Here is a 26,870-nt window from a genome sequence, read left to right as displayed (position 1 = left end):
TTATCATTGTTGAACTATATAACATTGATTAGTTTTATGTAAATGTGCTCACCTGTTTAATAAAGTACATGTAGAAGCGGTCGAAGTCTCGGACGTGTAGCTCTCGTTTATATACTGTCTATGGGAGCTCTAGGCATATTGAAAACGCCGCGCTGATATTGATTCTCGGTTTAGTTCTCCTTTTTTATCCATGTCTGCTTGCCATGGTCCATAATGTTTGAACGAAACAACAACAGCGTGCAAATAGACATTTTGAACTACACAGTTATCCACGTCTGTCGCTTTGGTTACTATCAAAGGGCTCTGGTTCATAGCTCTGGTTGCTATGGCAGTACGAGCGGAAACCAGGGACAACGTGGATATGACGCCATTGACGGCGACAAAACGGAAATAAAGAAACGGGACGTGTCTTCGAATTAAATTACAAATTTCTCCTGGTTTGAAAGTTGTTGGAAACAGTCGGGATAATGTAAGTACACAACAACAAAAAATATATATATATATATAACATAGATATAGTGATTTTTGCTCTTTTTAAAGCAAAAAAGTTACATATTGTGCCTTTAAGGTCCAAGTATAAAATGGTTAAAAACAAACTTGATCTTTGACGACTTCGATTAAATTGACCAAAAACAGTGAATTTCAACACATGCAAATGTAAAATACTGACTGAGCAACAAACTAGTGCTGCACGATTAATCGTATCGCAATCGCAATCGCGATGTCAAGTCTACGCGATTATATGACGCAAAATGCTGCGATTTTATATTAAATAAACAAATTAGCGCTGTTAACGCACTTATTAATGCAAATGCTTTTAAACCATTCATGCGCGATAAGACATAAAAGAACGAGCCGCCTGTGAATGTCCTCCTGACACACACACGTACACACACACACACACACACACACACACACACAGATAGACGGGCGCCAGTATCAAGTTCTCTTTCGCGGTAGAACGAACAGCACACATGTATGCCAAAATGAACGCGCTGCCTGTGAATGTCCTGACTGTGACAGACAGAAAGACTCGCGCTAATATCGTGCGTGCGTACAAAACAGCATGCCAGAATACAGTTCTCTTTCGAGCTTGAACGAACAATAACACACACAATTATTACAAAATGTCTTTTTGTCGAGTGTCTTCATAACATAAGAGTAGTCTTATGATGAACATGAAGAGTTGTGATAACTCGTGAAAGAATGAGGCGCGTGTGAGATCCGCGTCTCTGACAGCGGCTGGTCTTAAAGGGACAGTACAGTAGCCACTAATTACATCTGTCGCTAAAGTTATTATTATTTATTATTTTCTTTTTTTTTTCAATTTCTTTTTTATTATTATTATTTTTCTTTAACCTGACATGTATGGTTATATGTACTCTTGTATGTAAATTGTGTTTTGTTCTTGTTAAAATGCAAAAAATGCAAAAAAAAAAAAAAATCTGTTGCTAAAGTTAATCAAAGAACAAAGGGAACAGAGAAAAACACTCACTGCTCTTGACTAAAGAACTTTTTTCTTTAGGCTGATTATTACTAATCTGTGTGTGCATTTATTTTCCTTGAGAACCAAGCAAGTTGACTCATGAAACCATTTGTTTATTATATCGCATATCGCAATCGTAATCGCAATATTGACCTCAATTATCGCAATATGACATTTTCCCCAAATCGTGCAGCCCTACAACAAACTTAATTCAATTTTTTTTTTTTTTTTTGGTTAAAGTGCTATGGACCAAGTAGCAGTTTCAGCTGAGACAAAACACCTTCCTTTAAATACAGTTGCCATGTGTCATACAATGGGGCCATGGTTTAACAACCTCATGTTACTATAGTTCATTCATTCTTACAAGGAAAAACTTCAAATAATAACAGAAATTAAAAAAATTGAAAAGCAGTCGTCAGTGAAATGAAGGGAACAAAAATATTTGTCATAGTTTGCATCTAAGGTACAAACAAAAACAAATAGGATGCATAACGTGAACTTACCGTCACTGACTTCAGCGTCATACCGTGATATGTTCCCATGGTGTCAATTTTAAAACCCTCCGTTTCTGTAGAAAAAAAAAACATTTCATAATTTCCAGTAAGCCTCAATTCCATTTTCAGGGGCTTCATCATAAATGGATAATGATACACAAGTACCTCTTCGTAAATTTCAGATCAGAGTTTCCTAAACTGTGGATCATAAACCTAAAGAGCTTGCTAACAGGTCACCCAGTCAACGATTTAAAAGGTTATAACTAGGAACATTTAAAATAATAATAATAATTCTGTGCGGATATTCTATTAAAAATGTTTGCTGCAGCATTACCATTTAGTCAACATGTTTGATGGTTCAATGGTCAAAAATACCTACCTTCTTTTCCTTTGAATCGCTCCTGATCGTATCTGTTGTAAGCAGCTGGGACTGGCTGTTTATTTCTTGTTGCTGGATCCTATAGGATGAAAAAACAAATTGGAGTGCATAAATAAACATGCATAGATTAGGTTATCTACTTCATTAGAGTGCCACTAGACATTTTTTATTTACAGGTACACTAGGCTGCATGATTAATCGCTGGCACACAAGCAAATGCGAGAGAAGTGTTTGTATTTCATTCAGATAAAGTAGTCTAGTTTTATGCCGGTCAAATGCACTCGGGCTCCCCATGATTAACATTGCGCAACATCAGCATCACACGTGCACATGGAACGCACATGTAGGAAACCTCGGGAACTACGGCCGTTTCACGCATATTATTTTCGGCGTGCATGTTAACCAATGAGTGCATTCACACCGGGAGCAGGAGCAGCGCGTGAGCGCCCAACAGGAGCGTCGTGTGAGCAGCAGTGAAGTGGGGGTTTCGCCGCCGAGTCTATTTTGTCTGCGCTGCTCACGCTCAATTTAAAGCCCCTTTCACACAGAGATTCCGGAAAATACACGGATAAAGTGACCCGAGATTTGACCCGGGTTCGTTTGTTGAACACGGCAATGTTACTAGGTCCCCAACCCGGCATCAATCCCGGGTCGTGTTTGCGTTCACACAGAAGGCACTCTGGCAATTTGCCAGCAATTCCCGGGTTCAAAGCGCTGTGTGAAAGGGGCTAAAGTGAAAGCACACTTTTGATGGACAAAATAATTATGATTCCAAACAAAAGTTCCCAAAATGCACAGAATGTGCATGTCTAGTGTGTTTTAACAAGAACTGGATTAGGTTATGTCAGAAAAGAAAATTAAGACTCTTTAAGAAAAGAAAAAAGTTGATATTTGTGTGTGCTGTAAAGTGGTTAGAAAAAAAAATAATAATAATAATAATAATAATTCGGTATCGGCAGGTCAACCTCAATGAAACATCGGACACCGGAATCGGCGTAGAAAATTGTAATCGGTGCATCTCTAGTTAGGAGTTATAAATACTATTAATTTGTCTATCTAAATCTAAAACAAATTTCAAGAGAAATATTTAAATTTCTGTACTATTTCTGTGTAAGCCATTATGAAAATGTAAAATGTTTGTGTATTTATATAAGTGTGTGTGTGTGTGTGTGTGTGTGTGTGTGTGTGTGTATATATATAGGCTGTGTGTGTGTTGTGTTGTTCCTGTTAGGAAACTTAAAGGCACTTTATGACAAAAAGGTTGCCGACCCCTGATTCAGTCCATTTTAAATTCTGATTTTTGCCGCCTCTCAAATGGGTCAAACCATAGATATTACTGCCAAGTAATAATGTGTTTAAAGTAAACACGCTAGAAATCCACGCTCATTCAAGGATGTGCATTTATTGCATGGACGGAGAAAAGTTAAATAAGCAAATAGTCTATCTGTTCCGTGAGAGCAAAGGTACCGCAGATATATTATACATATGTAGGACAGTATACATATATAAAACTTGTGGCCTTCATCAGCGTTCTGCTGTTATTAAAGCAAACAGGGACAAATGTACCAAATACTAAGAGAGCCAGGGCTCCAGACTAACTTTTTTTATTAGGAGCGCTGTAGCCCCTGACTTAAATTTTTAGGAGCGCAAGCAGAAAATGTAGGGGCACACCTTAAATCACCTTGCAATGCAATTATTCACATTTTCCCCCCAAATAACTGTATTACTGACAAATGCTTTGATAATAAATAGACTTAACGTACAGAAATTACAATGTGCAGTTTTATTTTAAGTTCACAGGGCTCCAGACTAACATTTGAGGGCAGCAGCACTAAGTTCTACAGAAAGTATTTGGTAGCACTGTGGGATGACATAGCATTGAGCTTAATTTGAGGTGTGTAGATAAAGTTAACTTTAGTTATTATCATTCATAATGTCTTAATATTAATTCAAAAGCAAAATGAGTGACAAAATAGATATTAGGGAGTGAAAATAGCCAATAAGCCTCCTCTGCAGCTATGTTTACAATGGTAATTTTTTTTTCTTTTTTTTTTTTAAACAAGTGTGAGTTTTCCTACTTCTTGAAACTTTGTTTTATAAATAGAGACAACCTTTAAAGGATGAACAAAAATTTTGGTCAACACATTAAAAATAACATTTAAATATGATATTATAGTTTTGAAGTGCTGGAAAAAGATGTGTAGGCTACTGTTATAACCATAGTATACCATAGTTACAGTTAGTGTTACTACATTAAATCCATGGTGAATGTTGCTGATCTGTGGACCTAAAGCCTCCTATAACTTGTTCGTTCATGGCACGATGTTTCTCCTGGTTTCCACGTCAGCGCTGTTTGATCTGATATGTTTTATATCAGGAGAATTCTGCGAATGTAACGGTGTCGCGTGATCGAGAACGGCCCGCGACTGGCGAGAGAAGCTCTGTGCTGTCTATTATTGGTTCGAACTATTAAACGGTCCGTGAAGCAGAAATGAGTAGCGCAGTTTTTTCCGCTTTCATTTTGTTTTGATTTATTAACATGTCACAGCATACTCTATGCTTGAGCCTGAGATTGTGTCTAACTAGCGTAGGCTGTTGTGTTTAAACTGCGAAGTGCCTGCACTGTCTGCAAACTTCGTGTTCCCCGCAGTTCTGGGGTAGCGAGTAACAACTGCAACATTCGCAGTTCATCTCTTTACAGTACCTCAACCAGCTGAATTCTCTCAGCCAGTTTTCCCGAAAATGGTGGGTTCGGGCCTTTATCACCTCACAAACCTCTGACTCTGAATCATCATCCGACTGTGTCTGTGACATTGATATTTGTCTCCGTTTCCTTCGCACAGATGTTTACGCACGCTTGATTATCTCTAGGACCCTCCCTCTCCGCACATTAGCCAGTTACAGTGGCCATTCCCTATTCTTCTCACACATTCCGGATTCATTGACGCGCCCCTTCCACATTTAACGTGTAAAAAAAAAAAAAAAAAAAAAAAAAAAGGGGGACAAATTTACTGGTCGCACATGTGCGACTGGATGTAAAATTCAGTCGCACACTCTCAAATTTTGGTCGCAGTCTGGAGCCCTGAGAGCCCTTTGTAGTTCTATCAAACAAACATCTATTTTACATAAAGGTGAAAAGGAAGCAGAAACCACAGACATTCTGACGCTATTGAAGTAGCTTGGTTGTGTACTCACCACCTGAGTTTGGTTCTGAGTCTGTCTCTGTTCAGGGGCTCGACCTTCTTCCCGCGCCTTCACCGATTGTAGGATGGCAAAAATATTTTTGGAGAAGTTCTACAAAATCAAAAGATCAACATGTTCAGGAGATCATATTCGTTAAAACCTACACTTGTCTTTCTCTTTTGTGCACAACTGATCATCATTCACAATGTAACCCCACAAACAACAAACATGACTTCAACCAAGTTATGAGATTGTGACATTATATTTTTTGACCATACTGGTTTTTTTAAACACATTATTATTAAAAGTGCTACAATTATTGCAGTATGTTAATTGTCTAGGTCTGCTACACACTGAAAATGTGCTTCATCCTTACTGGGATCAATACACTAATAGTGACACCACAGTAGTTTTCAGGCACCAAATTTTAATAAAGTAATCAAATGTAAAATACTGCATAGTTTTCACTGTATAAAATAAATACAGATTAAGTAAGGGATAATGTATATCCTCCGCTTCGCATCGGGGTCCTGATCACCCTGTCAGGGTTTATTCTGCAATAACAACCAGCTGGAAGTACATTATCCCGCTTATTACACGGCTACTTGCCACACAAGTAAAAATTTAGACAAAATATTTTATTAGCTATTTAAACGCAAAGCTTCTGCGGAGAGAACAGTTGCTAGCAAAAATTCTAACTAGACAGACATTTAAGGGATAAGGTACAGTCATACCACTCATTACACAGCATTTCACCACATAAATAATTATGGGGATAAGAGATATTAATTTGAGATGAAACCGTTTTAAAATATTACATGTTTGTTATCTTATAATCCATTACAGTGTACAAAACAATAGTCGCAAAATGGCAGCAGCTGCGTTTGTACGATACAATACCCGGATGACAAATAACTGTACACAAAATATTAAATTGACAGTTTTAATATTGTATTACTTCACCAAACGCAAAACTTCCAAGACTGAAGACTGATTGCAGTGAGCTTTAATAAAATGTTGGGTTTAGGTCTGTCACTATTTCGGTAATCGATTGATTATTTTGACGATTACTTCGATATTTTGTTTGTGGTAATAAAAATACACCTAAGCAAACAAAAGCAATGAGGCTCTATTTGGTTCAAATAAAGTGTCAAAATCAAGTAATCATGTGGTTTTATAGAACAACACTGTTTATATAATGTATATAATATTATGTTTTAACAATCATCTTATGTACATTATGTATTATAGCAAATGCCTGCAGAGAGCACCAACGGGCCAGGTGTTATTACGCTTTACAGCAGATAAAAATGTTTTAAATTGAGTACTCAAATTTAATCGAGAAATCTTGACAGCCCTAAACGTTCATGTTATATACTTTGGTTGCATTTGTGAGTTAATAAAAATAGAACTGGTTGTGTAAACTTGGCACATAATATCTAAATATCGATAAATCAATAGATATAGCCCTGAATCGAATCGGAGAATTTTTTTAGGTATCGGCAAATATCGATCGCTGGCTGAGAGAATCGGTATCGTATCGTAATGAACTGTCCGATTTACACCCCAGTACATAGTTTAACAACTTGAAATATATTTTCACTATTTTTGCAAATTCAGAACTACTCAATTTAACTGGATACACAATTTGATTATAATTTTTAACTGAATTACATGTATTAATTAATTAATTGTATTAATTTGAAAGATATTACTGTGGCAACAGAAGTAATTATTGAATAGAGATTACAAAATTGAATTGCTCTCATGGAAGGAAAGATCAGGCACAATGATGGCATTTCTTTTTTTAATAGCTTTTAATGTATGTTGAAGAGTCCTCGTTTTTTGTTTTTCAAGAAAATTCAGGTGAATCCGCTTACCTTGCCGCTGCTCTGTAATATCGTCGTCCTCGTCCGCCACACTCTTTCTCGGCTCACAATGTCTCTGGTCACGTCTACTTCAGCATCCACAAAGCTTCTCTGTTTCTGGGTGATGTCATCATCCAAGTCAGGCTTGATAGTAGAGCGCTTCTTGGCCATGATTTTAGCCTTGATGGCAGCGATCTTCTCCACAGACATGGCTTCTGACAGAGACCTAAGATCAGCAGAAGTAGGATTAGTTAAACTGAGGGACTCACAGCCTCAACTAAGCAGTTAAGGGTCATAACTAAGGCAAAATACACAACTTTTTCCAACTTTGATTATATTCAATATACAGCACAGCTTTGAGTTTATAAAACTGGAATTTCATTTAAAAAAAATGAAGAACAAAATGATAAAACGCTCTTTAGAGAATCCATTAATCACCACTTGCATTGCATTTTTTACAAACTTGTTTGAAAGATCCTTTGTTTGTATTGTGAACTCCCATAGTCATAGTGATAAAGTTCTCTAATTATGCCATTTTAAAGGCTCCTAATTTTATTTTGAAGGTCTCCAACAACAGGTTTACATGCATCCAAGGTAGGGCTGGGCGATTTGGCCAGAATAATTATCATGATAAAAATGTTCATATCAGTCGATAAATGTCAAAGCTTTATTTCTTTCAAGTTTAAAGGCGGATTTTTGCTCCCAAGCGAAAGTTGCAGAAACCATACATTTAATTGTGGTTATAAACTACTCTTTATTGTCAGAACTTGACAAACACTTCACGTTTTTGAATTCTCTACACTTTTTCCAGTCATTTTTCCTTGAAATAAATATCTTAATAGATCAAATAATTTCTCAGTTTCTGAATGTGGTAACAGCGGGTGATATTGTAATGAAACAGGTTTGTGTTGTTTGACTGTGCAGTGCAGTCTGCAATATTAATATTACATATTTTGTCTCTTAGAAATGCACATTTGACAGTAGCTTGAGTTCTGATACAGATGTAAATTGATGTTCATAAACAAAATCAGTAACATCTGGAAAAAATTGTAACAACCACATTTTTATATGGTAAAATTTAAATATTCTAAAGTATGAATTTTATTCAAATGAACCATTGGACTTCCGTATAACATACATTTAGACCGTTAAAACCATGGCAATTTGTAGATCGAAAAGCCTTCTGACTTTATCGTTGCACAAAGTGCTTATCCAGTTTGTCAGCGCCGTTTCATCTGGCTTTAAACTATTTAAATCACAGAGACATTTGTGTTCTTCGCTGAATTAAATGTATTAGAATTCTCACAGTGCTGTTTAGTGGTCGCGTGACCGAGACTGATCAGCGAGTAATCGCATCTGCTACAGTAAGCCCGCGCTGCGGTTTGAGCTGAGCGGATAAATGGTCCGCGTGGCGAGGTTGAAATGAGTAGTGCGGTTTTGTTCCGCTTTTGACGCATAAACGTTATATCGAACTCTTGTTATCGTTTTATCGAGGAAAATTATATTGCGATAATTATCATTATCGTCCAGCCCTAATTCAAGGCGAAAAAAGCACTTTAATTTTCTCAGTGTCTGAAACAGATCAGTCAAGAATTCGGTCTCTCTAAACCCCTCCTTCCCGCGCCTCCGACTCTGCTCTATTGGTCAGATGGCCGAAACGGCCAATACCATATCTGAATTTGACATGAGCATGTCAAATATAAATTTGATTTGACATGTCAACAACAGGAACCAAACTTGTCCAGTCTCAGCTACAACTACAAAGTTTGAGGGTCAAAGTAGACATTGTTCGCGAGCAGCCAATAAAGACCATAGACAGGCATTATGCAAATTTTGAATTAGAATTTCAGAACCAATTTTTTATTTTGGGAGACAATAACTCCATTTTTGATCTTTGAAACTTTGCAAAACTTTTACATTCACAAACAGCTATATTACACACATCATGAAAGGTAATATCCGAAAAAGCATAAAAGGCGCACATTAAAACACTGGATCATACCTGATCTGATCCGTCTGCACAATGCTTTCCTTATGACCCTCGAGACGAGCCGCAAGACGCTCCTTATCCAGACGCACACGCTCTTCATCCTGAGAATCACATGCATAAATCATAAATTAGAATGCTATACCCTACACAAGGCTCGAAATTGCGACCATTTTGGTCGCATATGCTCCTGAAATTTAATCTGTGCGACCTAAAAATATATTTGGGAGCATTTGTGCGAGTGCAAATAATGGTTGTGGTGCGACCTGTTTTCATTTCTCTAAAAAACGTTTGTAAATTACTTCACAGTGTGTACCTTATGTGCGCTGATACGCGATGGCCGGACCGTCATTCTATCCAACGCTATATATATAACCAATCCCGGGGTTTTTCCTGCATTGATTTTTTTTTGGCGGCCGCCAAAGCCTTTGATCGGTGCGTGACTGCTGCGCTTGACGAGAGAAAGCCCCGACCGCGCGCGCGCTGTCTTGCTCTCTCTCCCTCGCGCATATTAATCAAAATCATTTGACACGATAGAAAAAGGGTGGAAGACCGAAGTTTCAAGTGGAGCATTCGGAGATTTTTTTTTCTCCTGTGTGAATTGTGCTAAAAAATAAACTACCGGGATAATCACACAACGCTTGCCGTATGCTACACGTCCACTAATGACACGTCCGATTCGCGAACTAATGACTCATTTGAACCGATTCACTTTAATGAATGGTTAAAACAACTGATCTGTCCAAAACACTCACGAGACGTTTGAATCGGTGTATAACAAATCGGTACCACTTTACAATAATGTTCCACTTATTAAATTCTAGTTAACACAGTTAACATGTACTATTAATAAACTGCACTTTGTTAATTTGTTAACCATTGTTAATGTTAATTTCAACATTTGGGCTACTAATAGCCTACATTATTGAATTTTTTTTTTATTTTTTTATTTGTTAACATAGTTAATGCACTGTGAAGTAACATTAATGAACAATGAACAGCTGTATTTTTTTAAACTAAGATTAACAAAGATTTATACAGCATATTAATAGGGGTGACCCCGAATAGTCGAAGATTCGATGCTTCGATAGGAGGAGCCCGATTCGACTACCGATCTCATGGTCGAATCTTTGCAGAGGTGTTATGAAACGAGGATGCCCCTTTGGCTATATGAGGGCGCTCAATTTCACATAGAACTAGCTTTTATGTCAATACGTTAATATTCAGCCTATTATGATAATGCTGTATATAAAAATGTGCAAAGAAAGAAGCTTTTAATAAATATTTTTTAACGTGCGTGAATAAATCCAAACACCCCGTGACAGATTTAAGTTTCACTTTCAATCCGTGACCGACAGAGGAGCGTCTTCGCGGCAAGGATTAAAATCTTTAACAATGTCTGGGATAAGAAAATCTAAAGTGTGGATGTACACCATCAGAAAGGATATTCCCCAAGGCTGGATTTAGCATCAGGAAAACCATTATCGCACTTCTGCCGGCCAACGTTAACACGTTTCACGCATAGACTGGGTTTCACGTTAGAATGTATTTTATCCGCGCGCACAATTTGAAAAGACTCCAACGGACACAGACAGAGTGAAAGACTGGATTTGTTCTCGATCAGGTAGGGTACAAGTGATTTCAAAACTTTTCAGCCGGTTCTAATTTGATTTTTGGATGCTGTGAACATGTTTAGCTAAAGACGGCCTCTCCAGTTTAGCATTTATTGTTGTTTCTGCAGTTAAAAAGACAAAGTTGAAAATTCTGGCTACTATCGTTATTTTAATAATTTCTTTATTTTAATTTTATTTATTGATCTGTCAGGGTTATCTAATCTAACTATTTGTGGCTTGTGTTTGATGTTCCCCTGCACTTTAGGCATTTTGCACACATTTGCTCCTCATCTTGTGACTTGATTCTAATTTATTTCGTTGTGTATTTTTTATTTATTAGAAAGGTATATTCTGTTCTAATTTAATTTTAGTAAATTAATTGTTTATTTTTTCGGTGCATCGATGTTGTGCTGTAGGCTGGCCTGCTCGCACAGGTAATTTAGCCGATTTAATTTGATTTGCATGTGAAATGCAAATCCTGTCTGCAGTGTGGCCTTTCTGGAGTTATGTTATTTCTTAGTTTTATTGATCCAAAATGTTTTTATACATTTTCTTCTATATCTTTGTGTGATTTTCTGTACATCACGGCTTTGAAACGTTAAAGCCCCGCCCCCATACACATGATTCGACTATTAGTCGACTATAGGCAAGACATGACGATTCTGATTCGACTATGAAAATCCATAGTCGGGGACAGCCCTACATATTAATAGCAATAGAGTGCCAAGTGCCAAGTGCCAAGCAAAAAATGCAGGGACAGGTGTGTGGCAAACAAATCAGGTTCATCAGGTTCGATTATTAAGGCTTTTAATCAGCAGGATACGTCAAATATAACCATACTGTCTATGAATATAACACAGCATACACCATCGCCAAAGAAGAGCTTGCCTTCACTTAATTTATGTCAAATGACAAATCATGTGCCAATATCATCGGGGTGAGATGATATAGAGCCAGAAGACCAAATTTCAAATCTTGGCCACAGGATGAAATAAAATCTGTTAATATATAATTTGTAGTTGTGGTGCTCCTTAGTTTTTGGTGGGTGCTCCTAAATTTTTGAAGTTGGGAGCACCAGTGCTACCAAGTAAAAAAGTTAATTTCGAGCCCTGACCCTACAGCTCTGCTTTTCAGCAATATAAATGTAAGTAGGGATGGGACAATTACCGGTTTCACTATAAACCACGAAAATGTACTGGCGGTTAGTATTATCTTTTAAAATTGAATTATCATTAAAACCGTGTTTGATTATCGCGATTTTAATAACTCACTGTAAATCCTGTCCAGCCAGCAACAGGCTGACGCAGGCGCAGCGCGCAATGTTGTTGTTTTTTTTATTCGAGAAGGAATGCCGGAAGGCAGATTCATGTTTTAAATCTTACATGATCAAAAAAATATTATCAAACTCAGTCAACAATAAATCAACTCTGATTTCATTTTCAATACAATCGAAAACGGAGACGCAAGACAGCAAGTTGTATTTGAATGAAACGAGAGAGCTGTGATACAGGTGCGCTGTGTCATAATGCGGTGTTTTTGACGACGGTCATTGTAAGGAAGGAAATGCCACAGAATATAATCTTGATTAAAAAAAGTGCATAGAGCTGCTTGTTTATTTGTTGTTGATTTTCAAATATAAAACTTGCTGAAATGTTTTCAGTGTGAGCATCAGTTATTTTTGAACACTCATCTCGTTTTAACAAAACCGTGATAATATTGATAAGCACGATAATTTTGGTCACTATTATCGTGATATGAAATTTTCATACCGTCCCATCCCTAAATGTAAGCAAAGACTTTAGATGGAAAGCCAAGAAATACTTGTGTTAAAATGTTTTCTCACCTCAACCCGAGGTTTTTTAGCCTCTGACGACGCTTCATCCGCTGCCCTTTTCACTGTTAAAACAATTGTAATTTATTGTCAGTAAATTGGTGATTCTTGACTACAAATCTTTAAAAGACAAAACTTTTTCAAACTATGTTTCAGACTTTTATCACATGCCTAATTATGGCCTATTATGCATGATGAAGAGCATGCAAAAAAAAAAAAAATCCACACACCTTGTGTCGGCCTTTGTAGACCAATCTCAATGGGCGCGCTTCTGTCGATACTCGTCGATGACGCTGTAAAATTGTATTAAATGCCACTTTAATTTCAAACAGATAAATAGTTATGTTGCTTTAGTAATGAGTTGAATACGGTAACGTCTGTGATTGCTCGTCACACTTACAGCTTTCTCCATTGAGATAGGACAACAAGTCTTTTCTGTCAGGTCGTCTTACAACAGGGATGTTCTCTGTCTGCAATCAGAGAAACAGCTTTACCTTTTACTTTCCAGTCAACTATGCAAAATATGAACACATTCTACATTATAAAAGAAAAACATGAAGACAAAACTTCTAACAGTGAATGAACATACATAAACATGATCATATATGAGGGTCCATGGCATCTAAAAGATTAACAAACCATAAACCACACGTATATAAAATCGTTTTACTTACTGCAGCTCTCCGCACATAGGACGGATGAGGAAGATGCACATTGTTGAGCAGGAAAAGAATGGAGTCAAGAGTGTAGTACTCTTTCGGCTGTCCCTCTTTTCCAGTTCTGTAATGACATTAAATTGCATGTCATATATACATATTTATTTATGAATACATAAATCAAGGTTTAAGTCTATTTAGCATTTTTTTGCATTATAACATCAGCACAATTTCAATGAAAAGTGGGATTGAAAGGTTATGAATATTCATTTGATTAATAATTAATTTGTGGATCAAATTTTTTCTACCCCTCCAGTACACAACAAGTAACTTTGACAATTGCTCTCACTGGTGACATCTAAATACGTTACAAACCGCAACAACCTTGTATGAACCCTAGATAGGACATATCACATGAGATAATGTGGGTTCACTAACATAACATAGCTAACTTACGTGAACAATAACAGAACATTACAAAAAAAGGATTGTAGTGGCTCCATGGTACAGTGTAGTATTAGATAAAATATTAGACAATATCCTAGTACTTCGAGGCATACCATACGTCTCAAAATATCCATGCTCCATGTTATTTACATGCTACTTCAAGGTACAGCATGTACAAATAACATACTTTGTAATTTTTAGATCCTATTTCGTGGAACTAAGTTAGTGAATAGTGGTTGATTGCAAAGTTTTAAACTCTCACTCAGATCAAATGACAATGGTTCAACAATAACAAATGAGAAGTTGTCGCGCAGCATCAGGGAAGCCTACGATGTTGTCAAGGAAAACAACTCAGTGGGTTTTAAGGAACCGCCAAAATATTAGTAATAATCTATCGGTATCTATATATGCATGCATTTACACTAGCTTACAGATACAGTACGCCTTCTCCTTGCCATTAACATTTTAACACAACACGAGTTTCTCCACACGAGTCCATCAGTAGCGCATTAGCAGCTAAAGCAGCTCAGCTCAGCTCAAAACAAAACGGACAACTGAGCAGAACAAGCGCACACATACCCCCAAATGACATAGTTAGTCTTGACATTTTTTGGCCAGGAGAATTCTCCGAAAATAACTTCATCTCCTTTCGCAACGATCTCCTTTTTCTGGATATTGTACTGGCGAAGAACACTCAACACGTCCGCCATGATCGCGCCTCCTCATTACGAGTGTTTTATTTAAGACCCCGCAACTTCTCAGCACAGGACTGCTAGGAAAAGTGCCTATGTCAAATTCATGCATTTATAAGCTTTATAATGTTATTTTTTGGACTTCAACCGCAATAGGGACCATATAAGCTGATTCAGTAAATGTATTATTCACGGGCGAATAGGAGTTATGTATTAAAAAGTATTGAAGAATCGCATGCACAGGTCAGGCAAATCCGGGGCATCTAAATCGAACAGCCTCTGTCAAGTCTTAACTGTAAGCTGTTAATTCACTGTCGTAAACGTTTTTTAAAAAAATAAGGAACCTAAATGCATTTTAGGTTTCTATTATATTAATACAAACAAAAACTCAATATCACATACCTTCAGAAAGACCTTAATAACTTTGAGTCTATAAAATGTATATTTTGCATAGACAGGAAGACTGTCTTTGCTTTATTCATTGCATCTCTTGCATTAAGGTGATTATGGTTGTTTGTAATGTCGTGGGGAAAAACACTGTCCCAAGTCTTTCTTTAGTAGTTTAGATCCTAATTATCTTATATTCATTTTTTTTTAGCCTATCATGTTTTCAAAAAAATTAATAAAAAATACTAATGACACTGCCTAGCAAATAACACAGTATCTGCTATTAATAATATTCAGTTTGCTAGACTCATTACAATCACGAGTGATTAATGTTAAATTATAGATATTGTCTGAATAGTAACATTACAGATAGAAGTAAGGAGTATCACAAACAAATTACTCTTAAAAGGATCTTTATTAATTTATAATTAATGTGTTAATAAAAGAAACAAAAATCTCCGTTTTAGATCTAATTGGCAAGAGGAAACGTGTAGTATCAACTTAAACAGCAATTTTGGCTTTAAAGACTAAAATACTTTCAGTTTTCTATTATTGTATAGTGTAAACACTATAAGGTCACCTTATGAAATATATCTATTGAACAATAAAAACAAAAAAATATATAAATAAACTTTGGTAACTCGCGTTACTATCATGTTACTACATCAAAAAATTCAATAAAACAATAGCAAATTAATTTCAATTTGTATCCTCAATTTTTAACATCCAAAGTCTTTCATTATTTGTCATACTTATTTATCCCATACTACAAGAGGTGTACATCTAAATTAACTCTAGTGTTACACAAATAGAACAAAAGGTACATTCAGTTTTGTATCTCAAAAGTAACAGGTTGTAATTGTCTACACATTTTAGTGTTTGTTAGTTTGTGCCTACATTTCCTTTACATAATTATTATCCTAGCAGCGTTAGAAAACTTAAAACCTTGATTTGACCTTAAGAGTTACAAAGAGCAACAGAAAATGCAAAAAGGCAACTTTCTACACATAAATGAATCTAGAAGCAAGATCCATTTACAAGCTCTACCATTCAATGCATAAACCTCCTTTCTCTCAAATGTAGAGTGTGTGTGTGTGTGTGTGTGTGTGTGTGTGTGTGTGTGTGTGTGTGTATTAAGTTCAAAAGTGCACCACAGAGTAAACTGTAAAATATTAAGTTAAGTCTTAAATAGACTGAAGTGTCAAGCCTCTCTTCAATCATAACAAGTATTCATATATCAAATATCAAGTTGCTGGACCACAAAACAAGAGGTATTTTAACATTAAACATTACCATAAAATCTAGTAATTAAGGGGCGTTTACACAAAACTGTTTTCAATAAAAAAAAAAAAGGAAACTTTTTATGCATTTTGGTCGTTCATTTACTTGAGAACGGGCCTGAAAACGGAAACTTTTTGAAAAACGGTTTCAAAGTGCACGTTTTTCAAAACTATACCATTATCGTCTCTAAACAAAAAAAAAACGTGAATTTGTGAAAACAGTGATGTCATGCACATGCGTATTATGTGTTTATAGGTGCGTAGTATTTCTTTACAAAGTGACATCGCCAACTACCGGCCTGCTTCCTCTACTATCTTTTTCGAGGATCCGTATGAACGGGGACCATTTTGACAATGTTGTCATCTGTGCACGAAAAGCGCAAAGGAAAAACGTTCCTATTTTTAGTACATCGTTGTCGTGTAAACATTGCTCGATTTCCAATTCAATGAACTTGCAAATGTATTTTGCTTCATATTTCTCACAGATTTTAGTGGAAGAGCTATCCGTGCACTTTCAGCTCAAAGTGTAATATTATATTATCTATAATATTATTATTATAATAATATTATAACAACTCATTACACAGAACAAAACATGAAATAGAACATTACTTCCAATGAAGGTCAGTGACATACATGAACTTATAACTTAAAAAAAAACTGTGTAAAAGACATGTACTTCAATTATGCTCTTCTTGGGAAGAAGCAAACATTACATTAGACCAGGTTTAAAAAACAGTTATACTGAATGAAGATCATTACTTCATTAATTTGATTTTGATTTTCCCTTCAACTAATCCAGCCTGCTGGATATTGAATTACACTTGGACTTGATTCCAGACTTTGATTCCAAAAATTGTCTTTTTTTTTTTTGCATGTTGATGTGTGGGGTGCATCAATGTCTTGTTGTCGTTCAGAAAACTGGCTGCATGCTACAAAACCAAAAGATTTTAAATGACATCAAGTGCGAAGTTACGGATGACGTCGACTGCTTGCGAGTCAAAGCCGCAGATGTCCAGCATGCCACGGTCTTCAGGGTCAGCGATGGACAGCGAGTTGGCAATCATTCCACACACAATCAGTTTGGAAAATAAACCACTTTTCTAAAGAAAAAATAATAATAAAAAAGACAAACATGACATTTTCTCTTTAAAAGGAAGAACATCCTATCACTATTACAAAACAATTCTAAAAGAAGGACTGTCAATTGACTTAAAAATGTAATTATCACATGATAAGCCAATTAATCTATTTGGAGATTAATTGTATACAGTTTGGGGGTCAGAAATAGTTATAGTTAAAATAAATAAACACTTATTTAGCAAGGATGCATTGAATTTATCAAAAGTGACAGTAAAGACATTTATAATGTTACAAAAGATTTCTATTTCAGATAAATGTGATTCTTTTAAACTTTCTATTCATCAAAGAATCCTGAATAAAATGTATCATGGTTTCCACAAAAATATTAAGCAGCACAACTGTTTCCGACACTGATTATAATCAGAAATGTTTCTTGAGCAGCAAATCATCATATTAGAATGATTTCTGAAGGATCATGTGACACTGAAAACTGAAGTAATGATGCTGAAAATTCAGCTTTGATCACATGAATAAATTAAATTTTAAATTATATTAAAATACAAAACAAACATAATACTTTTTTTATTAATTGCACTAAATTTGTGTTAAAGGTATAGCGGAGGATTTTCTTTTTCCGGGTGGATCATCAAGACTATTGGTCCTCCTAAGTGTCAATCATTCTGCTGATATGTTTACATAAGGCCGTCGTACGTGCTCGTGCACACGATTCACACGATGGCGTGCGCTCAGAACACAGGTTGGGCTTCCCACTGATGCCTCAGTCGCGAAGTTTCTACTTGACAGGTAAAGTTTGGCATGCTATTTGGAGAAATCCATTTAAAATCACTGCTAGTTTTTACTAGTTAATAGTTTTTACAAGTTAATGTAAGCTATGATTAGCTCGTGCATGCTCTCTCGTGCACACGTTTAATAGGCGTTCCCTCTCGGGAGCAGGTCGAGTGTTGCGCATGTGCTTTTTTTAAAAAAGTGGAGAGGGCGGTTCTTTTCTAAAATTCAGGAAAATCCTCCGCTTTACCTTTAAATCGACAGCCTTATATTACATATTACAGACAACAAAGAATATAACAGTGTAATAAGTTAAAACAAATTGCTTCTACATTCCCTTTCAAGTTGCACTCACTTGTCTATACGTCTTCAGTGTGTCTGCTGGATTTTCCCTCCCAAGGGTTTGATTATTGGTGAAAATGATGAAGACATCCACAGTTTTCTCATTCTCTGAGGCCCAAGTGATGGGTAAGGCACAGTCCGTGCTGCCACCAGGAGTCTAGAGAGAAGTCACATGTAGATTATGATTACAGATGTAGTACAGTAGATGTAATAATTCATTATATAGCGTGAAGTGTTTTCTCAAGATCTTCTTACCTGGATGAGCTGTGCTGCTACTTGCATAAGCGTCATATCAGAAGAGACAGAACAGGGAAGAACACTTCCTTCAGAGAAAACCACAATCTGTGTGTTTAGCTCCGTTTGTGCAATTACCTGCAAATAAAAAGAGAACCGTTAAATATATTCGGTACACTTAAAAAAAAAAAAAAAAATTCATGATACAGTATGTTATCACAACATTTTATCTTTTGTCAAATCAATGTAGATAATGTGGTTCAGATAACATAATACTTTGAGTTTGTATTTAATAAAACAAATCTCCTTCATTGTATTAACTAACATTTTTAATTTCAATGAACTCAGACATGAATTAAGACAACCAGGTTCAAATTTTGATATTTTTATTTTAAGCTCATATTTTATACTTTTTTTATTAAGTAAAAATCCTTTTATTGACCACCGTCAGGTAGTGCTTCACGTTTCTCTTTGCTGTGAAATCTTTACTGATTTTTATAAAGTAAATATAAGAATAACTTTTATATTGTTAGCAATATTTCAAGATGAACATACACTGGACTGAAGCAATTTAGGTTTACTGGATTATCCATACATCATTTAAAGAAAACTAACTCATGTTAAATTATGAGAATTAAATATGATACGTCAGAAACGTTTATCTGTCAATAATGTATTACAATATATGTTTCACCCCACACAATTAAAACTACAGAGCTTTGATCATAAAACTAAAGATTTAAATATCGTCTTACTAAGACATATGTGACCCTGGATCACAAAACCAGTCACAAGTCGCACGGGTATATTTGTGGCAATAGCCAACAATACATTGCATGGGTCAAAATTATTGATTTTTCTTTTATGCCAAAAATCATTAGGATATTAAGTAAAGATCATGTTCCATGAAGATATTTTGGTAATTTCCTACCATAAATATATAAAAAATATATTTTTGTGAGTGAATGCACCACAATCGCGAACATAAATGGACAACTTTAAAGGAGATTTTCTCAATGTTTCGATTTTTTTGCACCCTCAGATTTCAGATTTTCAATAGTTGTATCTCGGACAAATATTGTCCTATCCAAACAAACCATACATCAATGGAAAGCTTATTTATTCAGTTTTCAGATGGTGTATAAATCTCAGTTTCAGAAAATGTACCCATGTGACTGGTTTTGTGGTCCAGGGTCACATATTATAGACAATAGAGTCACAACTGATATCTATATGCATTTTATATCAGCTATACGGTTATAAAGATCTCATTGATTTACAAGCTTTCAGAATTTCATCTTACTTTTTGGCCATTCAAAACTAGAATTAGAACCTGCACCAAACTGCAAATTTTTTACGATTTGAATAAAAGGTGTTTTTTCCTCTTCCAGTATGAGCTAAATATACTCCTATATCATACAATATGAGCCATTAAAGCCTTATTTTTAGAATTCTTTTTATATTTGGTCTTAAACGTTCAATAAATATGTTACATTTAAAAAATTTTTTAGAAAAAAACTTCTTTACAGGGTTAAAGGTGCAAATTCTAAATGTTCATTTTGTCCACTTTTAGAAGTGAACTAGCATACAGACAGCCTCAAAGCGATCACGAATCAACTAAAGGTCACAAAAGTCTTGATTTAATTGGGTTTGTGAGTTCTTGGTTGGATATAATCAACATTTCGCTCTTCTGTGTGTGTCTAACATTTCTTTACATGATTCGCATATGAGAGCAGTGCACTGGAGAGGCAATTCATTGATGTTTATAAGACTAGAGTGTCCCGTCAGAAAAGGAATATGCAAGGAATGTGAAATATGTGCAGGGCGGATACTCAGCAGGAACACACACTTTCTCCAAGGACATTAGCTTAAAATATGACTTAAGGCTCTTGATAGACGTCACTTGTATTCTAGAACACAGTTTGCAGTGGTGTAGTCTTACCATGCACATTGCCGCTGCCACTGCCACAGTGCTGATGGAGCTGCCGTGAGTCACGCTGCTCAGAGAAGAACTTACATCAACTGCCACCAAATAACGCTTGCCTGTGGGCTCCACGATCTGGAGACATAAAGAGTCACAGGTTAAAGGCATAGTTCACCCAAAAATGAAAATTCTGTCATCATTTACTCACCCTCAAGTTGTTCCAAGCCTGTATGAGTTCCTTTCTTCTGCTGAACACAAAAGAAGATATTTTGAAGAATATGGGTAACCAACTTCCATAGTATTTTATTCCCATACTATGGAAGTCAATGGGGTTCATCAACTGTTTTGGTTACCAACATTCTTCAAAATATCTTATTTTGTGTTCAGCAGAAGAAATAAACTCATACAGGTTTGGAACAACTTGAGGGTGAGTAAATGAAGACAGAATTTTCATTTTTGGGTGAACTATCCCTTTAACATCATAGTTTGATTTCTGCAGTATCTCGAAAACAAATGCGTTACACAGCTTACGTCAAGGCGTCACTCACTGAAATAGTTTTGCAGAAGGCGCAGTCCAGGGCTTGAACAATGTCTCTGTCCGGCTCCCATTTCAGTTTGCTACGCTTCCCATGACCTCGCTTATAGTTTTCAGATGCCACAAGAATGTTGAACGGCTGTGTTTTTGCCTGAAATAGCACAAACGTTGAAAATTAACATGTAAAAATGTATATTTTATTATATTCAAGTATCTGGACTTTTTATATTTAATTTCAAATGTATGAATTAGAGCTGCACGATTAGTCGTTTAAAAGATCGCGATCTCGATTCAAACACCCACGTGATCTCATTCCTAAATGACGACGACTCTGCTGTGTCTATGAAACCTTTGATAAGATCACACATGAACATTCAAATCTGCGTTCGAGTTGCCGCTGATCCAGAGAGAGCAGTTATCATGTGTAGGTATGAAACAGCTTCACAAGCAGTCTTTTCATCCACACATTATTTTTATTTCTATCTTACAATAATTAAGATTATCACATAAGTACTGTGTACTGAGTTAAGTGAAGTTAAACGCAGCCAAAGTCATTGAATCATTCATTCAAGAGATCCGTTCAAAAACGCTGATTCATCCAGTAATGAAACAAATTAAGTATTTATGAGTGAGTCATTGAATCATTCATTTAAACCAAATATATATATATATATGAAAGTTTTGAATTAAACTTAAAGCAATTAACATTTTGTCAGAACCTCTAGTAAATGAACATGTTATAATATTTTATTTAGTTTATATATTTTATTTTATTGTCCATTCAAAATCATGGAAGAATCGTGATCTTGACACACAAAAAACGTGATCCTCAATTAATCCAGAATCGTGCAGCTCTAGTATGAATGTCACTAAATTAGACATATTTAATATTATTATTTTTATTACAACAAAATAACAAAGAAAAGCATAATTTATTTTAAAGAAAGATCACATTTTCCCAGCAAACCATTTCACAAATATAAGTTTGTTGGGTTTATGATTAGAAAACAATAAATATATTATTACTATAATGTTCATAGTTAATGTGATGAACTACACCTGTGGTTACTCTGTTAGGACACCTGTGAGAACTTGCTGACTTCATACATCCACTAAAAATCACCAAAACACCAGTTAATTCAAAGTCATTGGAAAATGGCTCCGGAAACTTAGTTTTGATTTGTTTGCAGGTGCCACATAGTTTGATATTTTTGCTATATAATGCAAAACCATTCATGATTTTTAAGGGTCCCAATGCTACACATAGAATAAATGATAAGATTTCAAAATAACTGAACTAAGGAGCATTACTGGATGCTGCTATTGTCTTAAAATGATGTTGTTGTTGTAACCTGACCTTTTTCAGTGCAGTCTCATCCTGAATCCTTTCACAAACAGCTGCAACATCCGGACTTCCAGGTGCCAGAACCTTGTCTGCTGTCAACTTACCCAAATGCTTCAATAAAACAACCACTGGCATCTCTTTTAGCAATGCTTTCCATACCTGAAAGGGACCAATAACAACATTGTCATCAAAAACGAAGAAGACCTTTCAGCCTCATGAGTGCTCGTCATGTGCATTCACTGCCAAGAAAACTGCATTTACAGAAAAATCCGAAAAGTTTCTGTAGTTTATCTTTATTATTACTTTATACTTAATCAGATCTTTTTTCAAGTAACTAGTAAAGTAATGCATTACTTTTAAATGTATAACAAAATAATTGAGTTACTTTTCAAGTAAGTAACGCAAGTTACTTTGCTTTCCCATCTATTGACTGACAGATCTCCTGTCTCCATGTTGAGAGAAATCAGGTGCACTGCAAACACATGTAGTTGTAGACTAAATGTGAGCATTACTCCTCACTTGCACAAAAACACATTCAGTATTGCTCAAAATGAATAAAAACAAACTCAGAATATTACGCAAACCTGCAATAACTAAATATGTTAAATAAGACTGATATACTTTATGCATTTAATCTCACTTTATTACCCAATGTCTTTGCTGCTGACCTTATATTTTCCAATTCAACCATACTAATAAGATAAAATGACTTTAGTTAAAGATAACATTTGTGTTTTATTTTATTGTTTTATTACTGTAAGTAACACTGGTCACAACACCAAAATTTCAGTAGTTGATACCAATAAAATGACACAATTTCAATACCACTGCAATATTTATTAGCAACTAACATATTTATTAAAATATATATATTTTTTTTTTTGGATCAAAATGAAATGTGGTTCAGACCTCTTTGGACTTCAGGTGGTTGGTCAGAACCTGCTCTTTTTCCAGCCTCTGCTCCTCAATAAGATGAATGAGCTCCTGTTCATCAGTCGAGTGTTTGGCTTTCTCCACAGCTTCCAGATATCCAAAAACCTTTTGCAGATCATCAGAGATCTCTTTATCGCCATACGCTTCCTGAACCCCTTTCCATCCTTTTGTGATGTATTTGCAAACAAGAGCAACAGCTGTAGAGATCAAGAACACATACTTATCTTTCCTCATGTGACTTTTGACACAAGAAGCATTTTTACAAGAAATCATTGAACGGACATTACAAAAAGTGCCTTTAGACGTCAATATATGGTTTATTTCCAAAGGATTAAACATAAACCCATCGCTGTCCACAGCAAACCATTTTGCAAGCACTCACCGTCATTGGTTGGCTTCATGTGGGACAGCCTGAGGAGGTCCTGGTGGGACCAGCCTGCCCTGTGCTTGCACTTAGTAACGGCCCGCGCCAGGCTCATACCGTCCTGGCTGTTGTACCAATCAGTCACAGCCCTCCGCAGAGCCCGTCCCCACATCCCAGAGCCCTCTTTCAGCTCCTTCTTATACTGCACAAATGTGAAGAGCTGCACGGGCACACGACACAGTTCCTTCAGCGCCCGTAAGGCGGCCTGCCTGGTCTTGCAGTCTGCATGCTGTGAGCAGACGGCCAGGGCGAAGAGGCTGGGGTTGGGACGGACAGCGCGGCCCTCCAGATTCAGGCGTCTGATCTCCTCCACCACCTCACAGCCTCGTCCGCCCTCGATGAACTGCATCAGGGACAGGGCGTTCTCCATACCCAGAGGACACTCTTTAGTGCTGTATGTGGCGCTCTCAGAGCCGTAACAGAGGAAGCGGCGCAGACACACTTCTGCGGTCACTGCTCTGCCCGATGAGTTCAGCACCTGTTCATTAACAACGGACAGTTGTTCTGGAAGACAGTCTGGATCCATAATTAACCGTCCTTCAGTCCTAAAAACAGATCACAGAAGTTAACATTACAGTATGAGCACAGAACATCAACACGCATTAGTCTGTTAGTAGACGCATGGTTTGCTTTGTGCAAACATAATACCTAGGTTATTTTTAATAGTACCATGCAAATACCATGGCACATGAATATGGTGTGTGTGTTCTGATAAACCCTACATTATGGGGACAACATGACCAAACGTCCCCACAAAGATGGCAATATCCTAAATGCTTGTGAGGACATTTTTGGTCCCCATGAGGAAAGTGTAAAAATTCAGAAAGTTTTCTGTGATGGGTAGTTTTTGGGGTAGGGTTAGTGTAAGGGGACAGAATATACAGTTTGTACAGTATAAAAACCATTATGTCTATGGAATGTCCCCATACAACATGAAAACAATGTGTATGTACGTGTGTGTACGGTAGGCTACATACAGTCAAACTAAAATTTATTCAGACACCTTCAACATTTCTCACATTATCAGTTTATTCGCTATAGTTTAGAAAATGGTAATAAAATATGACAAGAACCTGACCAAATCAGGTGATATTTCACTGGTTTTGGCCATCCTTCTGTTAGACTGTCTCACAAATGAATTTTTTTTCAGGTTGAATAACTGTCAGCTGTTAAATTTAAGTACACAATTAGATAATACCAATTTAGGACAACAAATTACCAAGCAATACTTAATTTTGTTCAGTCTGGGGTGTAAAAAGGTCACATTAGCAATTAAAGAAAAGCAAAACCATGGTCAGGTCAAAGTGTCTGAATAATGTTTGGTCCCAAATGTTTATACATTTTACTGGTGGTCCACTGTATGAAGCATTTTTGGGTATAATATGTCACAGTTTACTTTATTTTTCTATCAACACTTGCATAAATGAACTGTATTGCCTTGCACCCACAAGTAAAAAACGTTTATAGCTACTTGTTTTGTACCAAGTGCAAAGTAAAAATAAAGAGTAACGTTAGTGATGAAATGACTTTTGAAGTCCAACTTGAGGTAATGTACATTTAAGTACACTTCACTGTAGCTTTTAACATTTGAATTAACCACTATATATATATATATATATATATATATATTAAAGGCTCGGTTCTTCAAACCGTTAAGATTGTGCGCGTTATTTTGTTTTGTCAGCTTTATGAGGATCAGTTCACTAGCGGCTTTAATCCTGTTAGCCAGTTAGCCAGGGCGAGGAAAACCTCCTCAAAATACACTCATCCAGCCAATAAAGTTCAGATACAACAGCTCCATCACACCTATGCTACATCACTGATAAACAACATGACGACCACAACCTTTAAATCACACACACATGATGAAGAAGGGAGGGGTAGACGAAGATCAGTTAGCCCGATGCTACATACATCACTCTACACAAAAACTCTTTCTCTGCATTTAAACAAATACCTCAAAATCCTGCTGGAAAACTTTTTAATAAGTCCAAAAGCTGCTGTTATCCTCAGCCAAAGTCTCTAACGTTAGATCTTCCCGAGAGTTACAGCTCCTCCCTTAAAATCAGACTCAAGGAAGAAGTGAAGAGCGAAGATTCCTGACTGAGCGCAACACAATGGCCGTGTCTCAAAACCTAGTGTAGTGACCTTCCTAGCTAGACATCATTGGCGGAACGCGCATATTCATGCCTTAAAACGCTGCCTATGTAGGCAGTTAACTAGGTTTTAACTGTAAAAAAGAGAGTTTTGTGTGAGATTTGCTTGAAATAAAAACGTAAAAAAAGAAAGAAAAACTAAATATTGAATCTCATTGAATCCGATCATTTTAGAGACTTGTAGGCCTAATACTTCTAAAAAGATTCACAATACTTTGTAATAATAATATAGTATCTTTGTATGTTATTTATTTATTTTTTAAAAAGTGTAACTTTTGTCTTTTTTTTTTTTTTTTTTACTACACGAATTTTATAAATGTATACTTTTTCATTTAAATAAATGTATTAAAAAACGCAACATTAATGCACTATTAAGGTTTTTTTCTTTTTATGCAACAAAAAATATACAAAGATTTGTACATGCATATAGCCTACACCTCACAACACGTAGAAAATAACATAGCCTACATAAGAATATGTAAAATAAAGTAGGTCATGCCAGGGGTAAAATTACATCAATTTAAAGTAACAAAAAGCTTCATAGGTCTTTCCTGCTTTTTTGTTCTTAATTTTATCTAATTTAGTACCATATTGTTTAATCTCTTTAATAAAATGTTCAAAGCTTGGCTTAGCTTTAGTCCATTTTTTTTTTCACATGAATGTGATATTTTCCAAGTAAAATAAAAAGTTGTATAAGGAAGCACATCATACTTTTTTAATCAACATTGTCCTGTACAAAAAAAATACTACATCATACAGATCGATTTGTAAACATGTTCCAAACAACCTAGAAATGAAATTTGAA

The 26,870-nt window shown here is 36.0% G+C and overlaps 2 protein-coding genes across 3 annotated transcripts in view; both read right to left on the bottom strand.

The window, feature by feature from the left end:
* The window catches only part of cdc73 (cell division cycle 73, Paf1/RNA polymerase II complex component, homolog), a 39,881-nt gene extending 25,177 nt beyond the window's left edge, over window positions 1-14,704 (bottom strand). Inside the window, exons 1-10 of the mRNA XM_084410535.1 lie at window positions 14,524-14,704; window positions 13,516-13,621; window positions 13,242-13,311; window positions 13,072-13,134; window positions 12,854-12,906; window positions 9,413-9,501; window positions 7,423-7,636; window positions 5,555-5,653; window positions 2,360-2,438; window positions 1,990-2,054 (exon numbers count right to left, since the gene is read on the bottom strand). Of these exons, the coding sequence (XP_084266661.1) occupies window positions 1,990-2,054; window positions 2,360-2,438; window positions 5,555-5,653; window positions 7,423-7,636; window positions 9,413-9,501; window positions 12,854-12,906; window positions 13,072-13,134; window positions 13,242-13,311; window positions 13,516-13,621; window positions 14,524-14,654 (969 nt within the window). The 5' untranslated portion in view covers window positions 14,655-14,704. The remainder of the gene's footprint in view (window positions 1-1,989; window positions 2,055-2,359; window positions 2,439-5,554; window positions 5,654-7,422; window positions 7,637-9,412; window positions 9,502-12,853; window positions 12,907-13,071; window positions 13,135-13,241; window positions 13,312-13,515; window positions 13,622-14,523) is intronic.
* Window positions 14,705-17,102: 2,398 nt separating this feature from the next.
* ro60 (Ro60, Y RNA binding protein) lies at window positions 17,103-26,054 on the bottom strand. 2 transcript variants are annotated; one of them, XM_084410533.1, is made up of 9 exons: window positions 25,867-26,054; window positions 23,868-24,454; window positions 23,462-23,682; window positions 22,565-22,711; window positions 21,221-21,358; window positions 20,691-20,807; window positions 18,770-18,886; window positions 18,528-18,671; window positions 17,103-17,406 (listed from the first exon to the last, which is right to left on the bottom strand). In XM_084410533.1, exons 2-9 carry the CDS (start codon window positions 24,433-24,435, stop codon window positions 17,254-17,256), a joined length of 1,605 nt encoding a protein of 534 aa, XP_084266659.1. In that variant the 5' UTR covers window positions 24,436-24,454; window positions 25,867-26,054; the 3' UTR covers window positions 17,103-17,253. The 2 variants fall into 2 exon arrangements, with proteins under 2 accessions (XP_084266659.1, XP_084266660.1); XM_084410534.1 differs by having other exon boundaries at window positions 23,868-24,516; window positions 25,834-26,039.
* Between the last annotated feature and the right edge of the window lie 816 nt (window positions 26,055-26,870).

Source organism: Rutilus rutilus, assembly GCF_951802725.1.
Source record: "Rutilus rutilus genome assembly, chromosome: 6".
In the NCBI taxonomy this organism is placed as follows: domain Eukaryota; kingdom Metazoa; phylum Chordata; class Actinopteri; order Cypriniformes; family Leuciscidae; genus Rutilus; species Rutilus rutilus.
This window is presented reverse-complemented; position numbering and strand designations above follow the sequence as displayed.

Excerpts from the sequence above, each read along its gene's own strand:
- ro60 (XM_084410533.1), bottom strand. The coding sequence starts at position 24,435 with ATGGATCCAGACTGTCTTCCAGAACAACTGTCCGTTGTTAATGAACAG. Across the intron at positions 20,808-21,220 it reads CCTTCTGCAAAACTATTTCA|ATCGTGGAGCCCACAGGCAA; the intron begins GTGAGTGACGCC and ends TTATGTCTCCAG. Across the intron at positions 18,672-18,769 it reads TAGCAGCACAGCTCATCCAG|ACTCCTGGTGGCAGCACGGA; the intron begins GTAAGAAGATCT and ends ACTTCTCTCTAG.